Source organism: Typopeltis vanoorti, chromosome 26 (assembly GCF_054136105.1).
Source record: "Typopeltis vanoorti isolate ZY-2024b chromosome 26, IOZ_Tvanoo_1.0, whole genome shotgun sequence".
NCBI classification, from domain to species: domain Eukaryota; kingdom Metazoa; phylum Arthropoda; class Arachnida; order Uropygi; family Thelyphonidae; genus Typopeltis; species Typopeltis vanoorti.
Genome location: NC_143574.1, coordinates 18208769 through 18225066, shown reverse-complemented (window position 1 = coordinate 18225066; position 16298 = coordinate 18208769). Strand labels below are relative to the sequence as shown.

Here is a 16298-nt window from a genome sequence, read left to right as displayed (position 1 = left end):
TTATGATAAACTGTGAAGGAGAGGCAGCTTGAAGAAAGAAGTGTGAAAAGCATGTCTAGAAAAAGAAGAGCATTATTGTTTTCAATCTGATGCTACTGGTAGATCAGTTAACATCTGCCTTGAAGAACACAAAATTGCATTTGCAATCATCTGTATGGCAAGTCAGGATTGACAGACCATATTCTGAATACTCCTTTTCACCAGATATTGGAAAATATCTATATCATACAGAAGTTGTTATAGGTCTGAGAGACTATTTTTAGAATCAGAATCAACTAAGAAGCATTCTACCCATCTCAATAAGCATGGTTGCATTAATTTAGCAAAGATCTGGGAGACTGTCATTTTGAGAGCTCATAACCTGACTTCTCTAAATTAACTTTATGGTTATCCACATGTCTGCGCAGTTAGGCTAGCGGCTTTGAGCTTCGCAACCATATGCTGGGGAAGGAGTGTTCTAGGTTCAATTCCCGTCAGTGATGTGAGGAGCTGAAGGATCTTTCCTAGCCATAGCCAAGTTAGCCGGTCTTGGGTGTGAACAGTAGTCCCCCCCCCCCAGTCTATTTTGGGATTTTTCATTCTGCAAAGCAGGCAAACCGGCCTTGAGAACACAATACTACAGGCATAAGATACACCGGGGCATAGGGCTGACCACTTTATCCTGTGAACGGTTTGAGGTTCGCTGATTAATAAACTCTCGACACTGCAAGGTAAAAGAGGGAAAGGAAGATGAGATGAGGTTATCCACATTAGTTTTCAGTTACCATTTGAATTGTTTTCCACAACTACTTAATTCAGTGTGGTGTGCCTGTCACAGTTATAATTGTGCTCTGACGATGCTGGGATGAATATTAGTGAGTTAAATAAATGTATTTTATACACACACACACAGGGTGTTTCAAAAGGAGGTACACAACTTTGAATGACAATAGAAGGTAAATAGTGATAAATTAACAATTTTTATTACTGCGCAAATGTAGCATAACACTTGAAGTTTCAACAGACAGTTAAAGTTCAATATGACTGCCTTCAGTAATTCTGCAGACATTCCATCTGTAATCAATTTCCTGCCAGAGCATATCTGGCGTAACTTCAGCAATGGCAGCAGTATTTTTGGAATGCAACTCATCCAATAGTGGTACAAACCTCAATCTTTCGCAAAGTCCCACAAGAAAAAAATCTAACAGTGTAAGGTCGAGGAAATGTGGTGACCATGCTATAGGTGCCCTCAACCAATCCACCTGCCTGGAAAACAGGTGTCAAGGTACAACCTTACACCTGTCAGGGAATGAGGAGGTGCTTGTTTTGTTGGAAATGTAAAAATCCATCTTAAGTCATCATCGTCTAATTGTGGTATTAGGTATCCTTGTAGCATGTCCAGATACACATCACCAGTGTTAAATCTGGAATGAAAGACTTAATTTATTCTCAAGCATTTCATTCAGGATTTAACTGAGTTGCAAAGTTTCAAAAGAAAAAAATGCTTGTAAATAGGCAAGAATAGTACTTGTAAATATGCTAATAATCATTTTGGTATTTTTCTATGTATTATTTCATAAATGGTCCTATAAACAGCGGGCAGGAAACAAAACATTGTTTAGATTGTGTTGTATTACGATTGTCAGAGCAAAGTATAGATAAATGTAATCGAATTGTAAACATAACCCCAGCGGTCGGCGTGCGAAGTTGGGACACGTGCAGAATGCTATCGAACGGAGAAGGTGCTGTATGCAGAAAAGGCTTAAAAGTGACGTCTGCAAGCGATGACGTAATAGGGCGAGCAGACACAAGGAGTACAAAAGGAAGTGGTGGCACGAGCAGAAGGGGCTCTCTCTCTAGTTTTTTTAGAAGTTCGGGTTCGAGTGTGGGTCGTAGAGTGGCTGAAAATGGTCAGCGCCGAAGATATGGTCTAATAGCAGTTCTATCTGAGCATTTTCTTCAATGCAACGAGATGACCAGCGAATGCCAAAGTTCGCGAAGCTCCAGCCGTACCGCTCCATTAGAAAAGTTCCGAGCCTGAGAGGTTTAAATGAATCGTGACTGTATTCATAGGAAGATCGAAACGGAGGATGACCGATCTCAAGACAAGGCACCTACTCGAAGAAAGCCTAAAAATAGGATCAGATAAGAGGAATCTCTTGAATGTCTAAGCTGGTCGGTAATGTTAAGTTTTTATATCGTTGTATCGTATTTATAGACCACTGTGAATGAAAGTGCTAAATTTCTAATAATCGGACCTGTTGATATATCTTAGGACTTTAGAGATTAATCCTCCAGTAAGGAATTGTGTTAATTCTAGAAGTAAATTGTTCCTAATATTGTTAATAGTCAAATCTAGAGTGTCATATTTTAACATCTAAGAGGAGAGAAAGATAATGATAAAGATAAAGAGAAAGATAAAGACAACCTACGAGGTTGAATTAAGTGAATTGGAATAAGATGCTTGTCTCTGCTAGTGTCTTTCAACATAATATGATGATTGTAAAATAGACTTCTCCTGCTTGTGTAGTATTGCATTTTTGGGACCTAGCATTTAGTTTGATTAACATGTATCATGCCTTAATAAAATGATAATAAACATTCCTGTTTTATTTACTCAAAATGTGTCTGATATTTCAAGTCAATGCACCTCTTGCTAAAAAAAAATTAGAACCTGAATAAGTTGAAGCGTGGGAGTTTAAGATAAGAACGGGCTACGACTGCAATTTAGTCTGAAATAAGTATAGTAAGGATTTATTTAATTTGTTAGATTTTGAAAACATGATAGTCTGTAAGTCAAATCTCTGACAAGAATTTTTCTCTTACATAGGAATTAAGATGGTGCAGCGAAACAAATAAAATTTCTTAATTCTGAAAAGGGTTTGACCTCGGATTTTCAATAAGAGAGAATTTGGCTCTAACTTGAAGCACTCTTTGTTTGAGTTTTGCACACATTTCAAAATTTTGAAGGATAGGCCACGGAGGGTTATAGAAAAGGCGCAGCGGATAAGAATCTAATTCGAGTAGTAATAAGACAAGATTCTGATGGGTAAGAATAATTAAGGAATAGAATAGAGCTGATCAATAAGTAACAACATATACATAAGAAATTAAATAGAATATAACTAAATATTTAACAACAGTAACAGTAGACTCTGAAATAAAGAAGGGTCCATATACTTTCTTCTTGCTTATTGTGCAAAAAAAAAAGCCTTTCAGGTGCCGTGAACATGTTATACAATGCCATGTGGATTTTTGCCTACCCAAATTCTGCAGTTGTGTTTACTTCCCCACTTAAATGAAAAGTGCACTCATCACTAAAAATGAATGTGTCCAAAAAGTCCTCATTTTCTTTCTATCCTACTGTTCATTTTCGCACAGAAATCCTGGCTTATCCTCTTATAACCTTTCTTCACATGTTGTATAAGGGTAAATTTATAGGACCTTAAATGTAGATGCTGTTATAAAGCACATCACAGTCACATGTGAATTCCAATTTGACGAGACACCCATCTAGTTGACTTTCTAGGGCTTCTCTGGAAACTTTCCCAAACTTCTTCCACAACAGCTTTAGCAGCACACGGCCTTCCCATTGACCTTGGATGATGCACAGAACCCTATGCATCATCCAAGTCTATTTCTGCAAAATTCTTGTGCCACACGTGGATTGTGTTGCAGACTTCATTTTCTCATACCAAAATGCACAATGTGCTCGCTCTGCACTAGAAAGTCACTATTTTCAAATGGTGTGATGTATCATGCCATCTGGTAATAAAGTTATGCGACCAAAAACTGATGTGTTTCACATTATGAGACTCACTCAGCTTTTGTACATCTTCTGCGTTATTCTCTGTTCACGTGCAAAGTTGTATACATCCCTTTGAAACATCCTGTGTGTGTGTGTGTGTGTGTGTGTGTGTGTGTGTGTTAAATTAACTTCATGGTTATCCAGCCCACAGAGGACATTAGTTCTCTTTTCAGTTACAATTTCTTAGTTTAGTGCGGTGTGCACATCACAGTCATGTGCTACAATGATGCAGGGGTGAATATTAGTGAGTTAAATAAATGTATTTTAAACAAGACTAGACCGAATAAGAAATCAAACCATAAGAGACAGCCTTCAAGTTGCACCTCTGAATCAATTCATGACACAAGCCCAAATGAGATGGTTTGGACATCTCAATCAAATGGAAGAAGGAAGAATAGCAAAAACTGCATACGAAAGCCAGAAAATAGAAAAAAGAAACATAGGCAGACCCAGGAAAGGTTGGCAAAAAGAAAAATTGGAAAAGAAGGGAATTAACTTGAAAGAAGCAAAACAACAAACCTTGGACAGGATGGCATGGAAATCTCTTTGGCAAAATCCCGACGCTTAAAAGCATAAGAGATTATAGACGAAGAAGAAGAAGATAAATGTATTTTATTTATTTATCTAGCTATCTATATATGTTCCAAATTTTATATTTCAGATGCATTAAGTAACTTCATTAAACTAATTGATTCTTGTCTTAAATGATTTACATAATCTGGTGTTTTTTTCCAGCGGAATAATGTCTAAAGAAGTATTTAGAGAAAAGGCAAAAACAAGATATCTGAAAGAAAGTAGTTGACCCGAAAGAGAGAGAGAATGAATTAAATGGATTGTACTCTTTGAGAGTACAAGCCTAAAAGAGCTGAAGATATTTTTCTTGGGACAGCCATGAAAGATTGTAGGATATCAGTGTCTAGAGCTAAACACCTTCATGCTGGTGGACAAAGTAGTAGTAGCCTTGAATATATATCCTCCAAGCAGGCATTAGACCATCATACTACAGAAAACTAGGAACAAACTAGCATAGGAAAGGGCTGAAGCATTGTGCCCCCCCCCCAGAGGAAAAGCAAAATCTCTGTAGTATTAGGCATCACTGGGGTGATAGATGAAGTAGCTTGAAGTAACAAAAACTACATTTGGATTTTAGAGCAAAGATCTGGTTTACTTTCCTTTCCTCCATTTCTTCTAATATGCAACATGGGTGGTTTTCAGAATTACGTTGGACATATGAAGAAACTTATTTCTTCTTTTTGAGGATAAAACAGCCTTAAAATGGTTATTCTGCAGCAGACCTGACAAGGCAAGGTAGCATACTGCACAGGACTGAATGATAATAATGCTTAGAATTTTCTGAATTTATCATGTAGCTCCTATTACAGATAATGAATGAAAAATAGCAAAGCTTTTGTGGTATTTTAAATTAAGGTTTAACTAATTAAAAATTTTTATATATTTAAAAAGTATTAAAAAGCCATACTGGTGTATGTATTTTTTGAAGGAAGGGATGACACAATATTTGGTTCCAAGACTTTACTTAGCCAAAAAGGTATAATTTGGAAAAACGTTGAGGGATGAAGAACAAATATGTGGATGTAGAAGTATATATGTTATGGGCCAAGTGACTAATAGGTCATTATTCATAATGCCCAGCCATTATAAATAATGACTAAAATGGCCATGCAGCCTGATAATTATTGATTAATTTATTAAATTGACCAGATTACACTTTTTTTCATTAAACATTTGACCAGTTGTTTAAAAAAAAAAAACTCCTAACCTAAATTATGATCATTTCCCTTGTAATATTTTTATATTTCATACTTAATTTATTTTTCATGCGGTTCTGCCACCATAGCCAATAGTGATATGGGAATATCTGAAATATTTATTCAGTGTGAATGTAATATTTAATCAAACTGCCATATGCATATTACAATACCTGTATATGATGTTTATATGTTATGGGCCAAGTCACTTTGGTTTTTGACTCTTTCACGTTTTGTATCATTGTAAAATACGCTGATTTTGTAAAAATTTGAGTAACCTGGGCAAAGTTCCCTTCACATCTGCTGACATAAGAAATCTGAAGAATCTCTCATCCCCCAACCCCTATTACTTCTAATACTGCCAAAAGGTATCATTATTATTACTTGGATCAACCAGATGATAGCAGTATTTATATTGACCTGTCAATGTGATAAATTATGATAAACGACATGAAATTTATTACAGTGCCAATTTTGTTTGTTATTATTCATAATGGATGAGTATTATAAATAATGCCCATTTTAATCATTTAGTCCATAACATATATATATCCAATAATGTAAAGGTAATGCTTTTATTGGACTTCTGCATCAGCTAGTAAATATGCTAGCACCATTCTGCTGGACATCAGTGGAAAAAGTCCAAGCAACGTATAAGGGACACTGCCAAAATCACAATTTGTAAATGGAGTTAGAAGAAATTCTTCATGCACAGGTCTCGACAAATTATGCAAAATCCCAACTGCTTAAAAAAAAAAAAAAAAAAAAAAAAAAAAAAAAAAAAAAAAAAAAAAATCATGATTCCTATTTTTTTAATGATGTCTCAAAAAAGAGCCAACAACAGTTCTATAAACTGATCAGTAGTGCTGTATTTTTTGTTTTTTAAAGTTAAAAAGATTTTATTAAGAACATTATTTTTCATTAAATAAATGTTATATTTTGTCCTGTATATAGCTAACTCACCATGCGCGAGTGGGAAAGCATATCTGCAGAGTCCTGTTCATGTGTATGTCTCAGTAAAAACCTCATTATGATATATTCCATGTCCTTCTCAACTTCAACTCAAAACTACCACAAAAAGATAAGCAAAGCAGACAGATTCACTTTAAATATATGCAGTCTTAGTTTCAATTTCAAATTTATTCATTTCCATCTCTAGTCTGATTATACATATTCTTCTTAACAGAAACTTAAAGCTTTTTCAAGGACTATTCACCTAGTCTTCCCAACAGCCATCTAATTTTACTCACTTATTTGCTATTTAGTTACTCATTTCACTTCAGTTCTTTCTAAAGTGGTGGAGAAAACAAACACTCAAATTTACATGCTAAGGCATTTCAGTGGATTTGGCACAAAGGTCTACTATAAGTAAGCTTCCATCATATGGCATATTAGTTCTGCAGATGGGTTAGTTTTCTGTCTAGACACATATGATAGTTCCTGGATCTTTGACCTCACACTATGAAACCAATGCTGGGCATAAGACAATGTTCTTTCACTTATATATATATCAGCAATCTTCTATAGTTTACTGCAAATCGAGCAGTTTTTTTGATGATGACAGTTCATATGCCATTATCAACAAAGCAACATCCTCTATCTCATTTGATAAGAAAAAACCCCAAAATTTTCAAAATATCAACTTCTATAGCCTTAAATCATGATCCCCAACCATTCTTTGAGGTGGTAGTAAAAGTCATTCCAGTATATTTTACCCCCTCGGCCTCCCTAGAAATGCTTTCCAGGTTCCAGATTCCAGGGTGCTGAAATATTAACTTTTCAGCACCTGAAAAATGAAAGACTCTTTTGGTCAATTAGTTCTGAACAGTTATTAATCCTATACAAATGAAAAATCTGTCCAACCATTAAATTATGTTCTCACATTTTTGGGTAGTGCTTCTAACAGTTCTCTTAAAATACCTGACTCAGTACAGAAGAGAAATATCATGTTGATTACTGACCTATCTCAACACCAATTCACTCCACACACTTTCACACAGAGGTTCAGTTTCTGCTGCTTACATTCTACTCAAATATTTTTCACTGTCACTGTTCATTAGAACTAGCAGCATTAATTACCCTTCTCTTCTAAATCTATTAAAACAGTGCTTCTCAAACTTATGGATGTCAAGGGCCCCCTTTGTAAAAATGAAAAGATTTCATGCCCCCTCCCCATCAGGAAAAAAATCCTAATACAGACATATATTATTATAATATTTATTGTATTTATCTTCTTCTGCAGCTTCTCCCACTTAAGTGGGGTCACTGTTGATGATGAGTCTCCTCCACATCCTCCTGTCTTGGGCTGTCACCACATCCAAGTTCTTCATCCTCAAGTCCTCTTCTACTAGCTCCCTCCATCTCTTCTTTGGATGCCCACGCTTCCTCCTTCATTGCACATCCATCTGCATGACTCTTCTTCCCACATATTCGTCCTCCCTCCTCATCACATGACCAAACCATCTCAACCTTGCCTCCTGTATCTTCGCTCCTAAGTTCGTAACTTTCACTGTTCCCCCTCACATAGCCATTTCTCAGACGATCCTTTCTGGTCACACCACACATCCACCTAAGCATTCTCATCTCTGCTACTTCCATCCTGCTGATGTTATTTTTCCTCAGGGCCACAGTTTCTATAGCATACGTCATAGATGGCCTCACTACTGTCCTATAGATTTTGCCTTTCAGATTGATCGGCACCCTCTTATCGCATAATACTCCAGCCATCTCCCTCCAGCTCCTCCAACCCGCTTGTATCCTGCATCCCACTTCCTTCTCAGCTCCTCCATCATCTTCCACTGTTGAACCTAAGTATCTAAAGTCCCTCACCTTCCTGATGACATTTCCTTCCAGCTCCATATCTGTCTCCTGGCCGCCTCCCACTGTGCAACACGTATACTCTATCTTACTTCTGCTCAGTCTCATACCTCTTTCTTCCAGTACTTTTCTCCATCTTTCCAGTTTAGTTCCCGCTTCTTCTATTGAATCTGCACACAGCATGATGTCATCTGCATACAACATTGTCCAAGGTGCATCTTCTCTCACCTCCTCTGCCACCACCTCCATCACAATATTAAAGAGAAACGGACTTAATGCTGACCCTTGATGCAAGCCAACTGTTACTTGAAAACTTTCTGTCTGTCCCAGACAGGTCCGAACACTTGTCTTCACATTTCTGTACATCTCCTGCACCAACCTGACATATTTCTCCGGAACCGTCTTCTCCCTCAGACACCTCCAGACTTCTTGCCTTGGCACTCCATCGTATGATTTATTGTATTTATATTCAATACAAAACATACACACCAAGCATATTTCTTTCTTGCACATCGCTGCACTTGTGTGCACTAGCAATGAAACATTCATTTAAAGCGCGAAAAACTTGGCCGTTTTAAATGGGAGAGCAAGATTTTGCATTTGTAAGCTTTTTTTTGTGCTTCTTATCAATACCTTTGAAATGAAACTTGTATGAATAATCATATATTTACTAATATTCATTAAGTGCCGAAATACGCAGGAAGTAAAATTTGTGAACCAACACCAATGTGTGAATTTTTCCATTAAAATATAAAAAAATAACAAAAAATAAATAATAAAAATTAAATATGTTTCTTTTAAGATAAAAAATATCCACTAGTCCTAAAACATTTTAAATTTGTTTTCATTATTTTACAGCCCCCCTCAACAAAACGAATGGTCCCCAAGTGGGCTGCAGCCCACAGTTTGGGAAGTGCTGTATTAAAACACATGAGGCCACCTGTTAGAAATGCCTTCAAAATTCAACTCCAAACTCAGAAAACTAAGTCCATCCATGGTACCAATGTGGAATTTTAAATTAAATTAAAAAATCCAATTTTAAATTTTAAAATAATTAATTTAAAAAAAAATTGAGATGTTTGGCGCATATCTCAAATGGGTGATGCACCAAATTGGGCAGATTTGGGATTTGTATTGAGTTAGGTTGCAAAGTTGAGGAGTAGTGTCTTGCAAGGGAAAGGATGCTACATTTTTCGGAGTCTGTAGTTGTTATGTGCTTGTGTCTGGAAAAGTTGCAGGCGAATGTCAGTGTAGAAAGGAAATGTAATTTTGCTTAAAGATCCAGGTATTATCAAAGGTAAGGAGAGGCAAAGTGAGATTTTACAAAAAATGTGCTGTTGTATGCTGAGGAACTTGTGAATATGTTTACCAGTTTGACTGATTAATTAATATGTTTATTAGTTAATCAGTCAAACTGAGAACATAAAAGTTGATATCTATAAATCAGCAAATGAAATGCCATTGCATAAGTTAACAAAATTCATGAAATGCTGTATTAGAATTTTAACAAGACAACAAGGATGTACTTACATCAGTAACAATATTTACACCCAACATAGCCATATTAGTAATGATGCATTTGTTAGCTGGAGGAATTTGGGCATGTTGCACGAGCTTGGCTAAATTTTCTTCTGTGATGCCTTAAAAATTTAAGATATGATTTGCTTATTGCCTGAGTCAAATTAAATGCTAAGAATAATTTAAAAAATGAATAACTAATAATGTTAAAATAAGTAATGCCTAACAGACCCACTAAAACTTAAAATGAAGTGACATTGATAAAATCTTAACTATAGAATAACATGTATGCCACAGTAAATAACTTTTTTCATTATGCAAATATTTCTAATGTATCAAAAGACATCATCAGTACAACTAATAAACAATAATAGGAATACTGAATTTAAAAAAAACAGTAGCGCGTTCATGGATTAAAAACTACTTGACTGAAATTAAAATTACTTAAATTATAGCAGATAAATTACTGCATACAATTGAGGATAACAATTTCCCAAACTTTTGGAATAGTGAGACAGTCATTTCGATTAAGATTAAGTCTATGAAGTAGGGTTTCAGCACTTTCTTTATATAACCATTCATGTTTATATGTGAATCTATGTAGTAACTTGGCATTTTGCCATTGGATCCCCTGGTAAGCATTTTTGATTCCATGTTGTGCAAGGTTAGATTTGTGAGGTTTGATAAGGTGGATGTGGTCTTGATATTCAGAGATACATTTATTTGTCGATAGTAAGACAAGTTACACACGAACATGGTACATGCAAGGTAGCAAGTTGTGAATTTGGTTGAAGGGTTTGTAGGTAGCAGTGAGCTAATATTTTCTTAAAATTTTTGCCACATGTTCAGAGATGCCTTTAATATATGGAATGGGAGTTCTGTGGGTTTCTTGTCTGGGTTGTAGGAGTGGTTATTTTCTGGGTTGTTATTGGATTATATTCATTTAGTAAGGCTGTTTCTTTGATAATTTTCAATTCCTGTTTTAAGGATTCTTCAGAAGAACAAATCTTGTGCGCTCTAGATACTAAAGATTTTATGATGCCATATTTTTTAAGATGGATGGTGAGCTGATGTATTATGGATACAAAGACCTGAAAAACTTGCATTTCGGTAGACAGAACTGGAAATGGATCCATCTTGTTTGTGATTGATGTGTACATCAAGCATATAAAATATCAAGATTCGTGTCTAACCTTCTCCATTTCCTCACTGGCCACTCAACCTCTTCGATAAAAAATTTAACAGAATTTCATACAAGGATAAAAGATGTTACACTAGCAGATACAGACATGTTAGTAAGCTTTCATATTGTCTCTCTCTCTTCATTAATATCTCTCACAAAGAAACAATAGAATGGTTAACCCAAAAATTTCCACCAGACAAATCAAATTATTCAAATTTGCAATCACATCAGGTTACTTCACATGGAAAGATAAAATATATAAACAGGAAGGAAGGAAGGAACAGCAATGGGTTCACCCTTATCACATAACTTAGCAACTTTTTTTCTTGAACACTTAGAAGATAGAATTTTTGCTCTTGATCCAAAACCAACAATGTGGCTACACTACATCAATGGTGTCTTTGCAGTTTGCAGTCACACATAACCTGAACTCTACTCATTTCTACAAAAAATCAACACCATGCATCCTTGTATCAAGTTCACACTAGAAAAGAAATCATTAACGAGTATTTCTTTTCTTGATGTACACATCCATCACAAACAAGATGGATCCATTTCCACTTCCATCTACCGAAAACAAACATTTTCAGGTCATTATATCCATAATACATCAGCTCACCACCCATCTCAAAAAATATGGCATCACAAAATCTTTAGTATCCAGAGTACACAAGATTTGTTCTTCTCAAGAATCCCTAAAATAAGAATTGAAAATTATCAAAGAGTCTTACTAAATGGATATAATAAACCAATAACCCAGAAAATAATTAATCACTTTCCTACAAATCAACCCAGACAAGAAGAAGCCCACAAGACTCCCATTCCATATATTAAAGGCATTTCTGAACATGTGGGAAAAATTATGAGAAAATATCAACTCACGCTACCTACAAACCCATCAACCAAATTCACAACTTGCTACGTGGCATATACCAAGTACCGTGTTCATGTAACTTGTCTTATTATGGACAAACAGCAAGATTTATAAACATCAAGACCACATCCACCTTATCAAACCTCACAAATCTAGCCTTGCACAACATGGAATCAAAAATGCTTACCAGGGGATCCAATGGCAAAATGCCAAGTTACTACATAGATTCACATATAAACATGAATGGTTATATAAAGAAAGTGATGAAGCCTTACTTCATAGACCTAATCTTAATTGAAATGACTGTCTCAGAATTCAAATGTTTGGAAATTGTTATCCTCAATTGTATTCAATAATTTATCTGCTTTATTGGGGTGCTTAAGGGTCAAAGCTGTATAACTGAGAGGAGACCTCCATATAGCCTTTAAAGGAAAGAGGAGAACCGAACGGCTTCTGACCTAATGTCCAATTCTCACCTTCTTGTGGTGCACCCTGTTGGGTATCTACCTGGATACTGAACAAACGAGGATGGGCTGCCAATTTAGGATTAGCTGACCAAATTTTATTCTTATTGGCTTAAACCAATATACAAAATAATGGTGCAACATGACAAAATTTCATGCCATCTGGGGCATTGCTGGTTAAACAAGGTCTCTGTTGTTTTCTCCAGGGAACCAGAGGTTTCCTGGAGAAAACAACAGAGACGAAAACAAAGAGCGAAAAGTCAGCTACTGGAACAAATCTGAAAGCACACCCCAACTCAACATCACCAGACTTAATCGGTACTATCAACATAAGAAGCCTGAATGGCAAAGAAATGGAGCTAGCTGAGGAATTAGATAAGTACCAGATCAACATAATAGGGATGACCGAAACAAAAAAGACAAAAATTGGTAAGATCTTTCTATATTCAGGCAATGACAATCAAGGAAAAGAAGAATTAACCATAGTATTCAACACAAAATATGAGGCTCATCTTCTTGAATGGCAGGCAGTGTCAAGTAGAGTGATGTAGGCAAATATCAGAATGGGGAAATGGACAATGAGACAATTGTGCCTATGGTCCCACAGAAGGCTCTATTAAGGTAGAAGCGGAAGAATTTTTTGAGGCTCTAGAGAAAGCCACTGACATAATGAAAAAGGAAAAGTTGGTCATTGTTGGGGATCTAAATAGCAGAGTAGGAAGTGACTGTCAGACATACAAAAATGTTTTGGGAAAATTTAGAGAAAAGAGCAAAAGCTAATAATGGCAAATACCTGTTGGATTTCTGCTCAGGAAACATGGACTGGTTATTACTAACACTATGTTCCAACATAAAAATGTGAACAAATTCACACGGAGAGAAGAGGCCAGGAATAAGAAAAGTCTCATTGACTATGTTATTGTTGATAGTGATGTTTTCTCCCTGGTCCAGGACACCAGCGTGTAAGAGTATTTGAAATTGGAAGCGATCACTATTCAGTCTTGCGCAGGATAAAATTGAATTTCATATTGAAAAGAATGACATGTAAGAAAGTTTTAAATCGAATAAAAGTTGAGCAGCTCTCAGATGTGAACTGTAGATTAAAATGCACAAAGATTATTGAAGGAAAAATGAAAGAATTTGAGAACAGGAACCAAACTTTGGAGATTCAGTGGCAAACCTTGAAGAAAACCCCGATTGATTCAGCCAGAGAGGCATGTGGTGAGGTTGTCTGCAAGGATAGAAAAATCAGAACTCCATGGTGGACACAGGAAGTAAAGAGGAAGTGAAGGAAAAGAAGAAAGCATATCAAAAGTTCTTGGCAAATAAGTCAGCTTGTGTTCTTAGAGAATACAGAGACCAATGTAAGAAAGCTAAACACTGAATGAAACTAGCTAAACAAAAGTCATGGGAGGACTTTGGCAAGAACATAGAAATATAAATATCAAGAGGGTGGTAAGATATTCTGGAGGTTGTTGAAGAAGCTTAGGAATGGAGGAAATAGTGCTGTAAAAGGAGTTAGAGATGATAAAGGTGACATGAAAATGGGAGAAAAAGATATCCTTGAAGTATGGAGTAATTACTTTGAAAAATTGCTAAATGAAACAAGCAGTGATATTACATTGGTAAAAAACACTCAACAGGCATATCAGGAATACATATCCATACTTGAATATGGATATGTATCCACATTCAAGTATGGATACGTGTTACTGCTGCCTTTGATGGATATCAAATGCTTGAAATGTGAAAAGGCAGCAGGAATAGATGATATTCGACTAGAAATGCTGAAGTATGGTGGTATAAAAGTCTTACAGTGGCTGCACTGCAATAATCAGAAGGCCTGGACAACAGAGGGACGAATTTCTGATGATTGGAGTAGAGCTCTAATAGAATCCATATATAAAAAGGGAAATAAAAGTGATTGTGAGAATTACAGAGGTATTTCTCTACTGAGTGTTCCTGGTAAGATTTATGCCAGTATACTTGAGAAACAGTTGAGGATTATGGAAGAGAAGCTTGGTGAGGAACAAGCTGGATTCAGGCAAATAGAGGCTGTCAGGATCAGATCTTCACTTTACGACAAATAGTGGAGAAATCATGGGAATATAACAAAGATATGTATTTAAGTTTTGTCAATCTGGAAAAGGCATATAACAAGGTGCCAAGAGAGAAGTTATTCAATACGCTACAGTTATATAGCGTCAATGGGGCAATTATATCAAGCAATACTTAGTCTTTATTTGAGTTGTAAGTCAGCAGTTAGAATTGAAGGAAGTACAGGAAGATGGTTTAATGTTAAATCTGGTGTGAGACAAGGATGTACATTATCCCCTCTGTTATTCATTATCTATATGGATCACATTATGATGGAAAGTGGTATTAAACATTATATCAGAATTGGAGATGTTAATGTCAGCGGTTTGCTTTATGCGGACAATGTTATACTGCTAAATAAATCCGCTACAAGTTTGCAAGATTATCTGACTAAATTGAATAACTGTTGTAATAGATATGGTATGAAGGTCAGCAATAAAAAGACAAAGACAATGAAAATAGGTAGAATTGTTGAAAATGTCAAATGTGTTTTGAATGGGGACCTGTGGAACAAGTAAAACATTTCAGCTACATAGGCACGATTTTTAGTGAAGATGGTAAATTAAATATGGACATAAACAACAGAATCAACAAAGCTGGTATTGTAGGAAGTCAATTGAATAAATTCATATGGAATAAGAGAGAAATTAGTCAGAACACTAAATTATCTGTATACAAGACTGTGTTCAAACCAGTTTTAATTTATGGATCTGAGAGCTGGGTCTGAAGTAAAACACTTGACCAAAGACTAGAGACCGCAGATACGAGAGTCCTGAGAAAGATTAGAGGCATGAACAGATGGCATCAATGGCAATATCATATTAAAAACGAGGATATTAGGAAAGAACCTGACATTTTCAGCATCCAGGAATGTGTTAGCAGAGCTAATCTCAGGTGGTATGGTCACATGAACAGAATGGGGGAGGAAAGATTAGCAAAACAAGTGTTCTCTGCCAGGTTGGCAGGAAAACGAACCAGAGGAAGACCAATAGGTGGATTGATATAGTACAAAGTGCCTTAGACGATAGAAATATAAGATCTGATAATGATGTTGGAGTCTTGATAAGTAACAGACTGATCTGGATGAAAATTGTAGATAGGAAGTTAGCAATGATGTAATTTTTTTAATGTAGTACTATCATATCCTGTACACCGCTTGAGGGTACATGTCAGGAGTTTGATGATGATGATCTGCTATATTTTAATTTAAATAATTTTAATTTCAGCCCAGTAGTTTTTAATCCATAAATATGCATAGATGGAGTATAGATAGAAAGAACACATATACATAGAGGAATTCCAATTTAGGCATGCTCACTACTGTTTTTTTGAATTCAATTCCTATTGTTGTTTGTTAGTTGTACTGATGATGTCTTATGACACATAAGACAAAATATGTAATAAAAAAAATTTATTTACTGTGGAATGTGTTATTCTATAGCTATGGATACACAGGTTTCACTATATATATATATATACACACACTTATATAAATATATATATAAATGATAAAATCTTATCCATAGCTGGCTAGGGCATTTCAAAATATTTTTTTAGTGACAATACACAGAGATCACTCAACTCTTCTCTCTTCAAAACTTTTTTAGAATAATTTTTCACATCAAAATAGTGCAGCCAGACCATAGGTGCACTAATTTCTATTTTCTGCTCACATTTGCTACTAAATTCAGTGTGCTTTAGTGGCAAAAGTACAGTGACTTTTGTAGCAAATGATGTGTCACTGGACTTAGCAAAGGGGCCTTATGTTTATGTTTTAATGATATTGTAT

General features: G+C 35.7%; 1 protein-coding gene across 1 annotated transcript in view; it reads right to left on the bottom strand.

Moving 5' to 3' along the window:
• LOC150092375 (protein ROP-like) overlaps positions 1-16298 on the bottom strand; it is a 255485-nt gene that overhangs the window by 75012 nt on the left and 164175 nt on the right. Inside the window, exon 11 of the mRNA XM_090414916.1 lies at positions 9904-10013. Coding sequence (XP_090271042.1) covers positions 9904-10013 — 110 coding nt within the window. The remainder of the gene's footprint in view (positions 1-9903; positions 10014-16298) is intronic.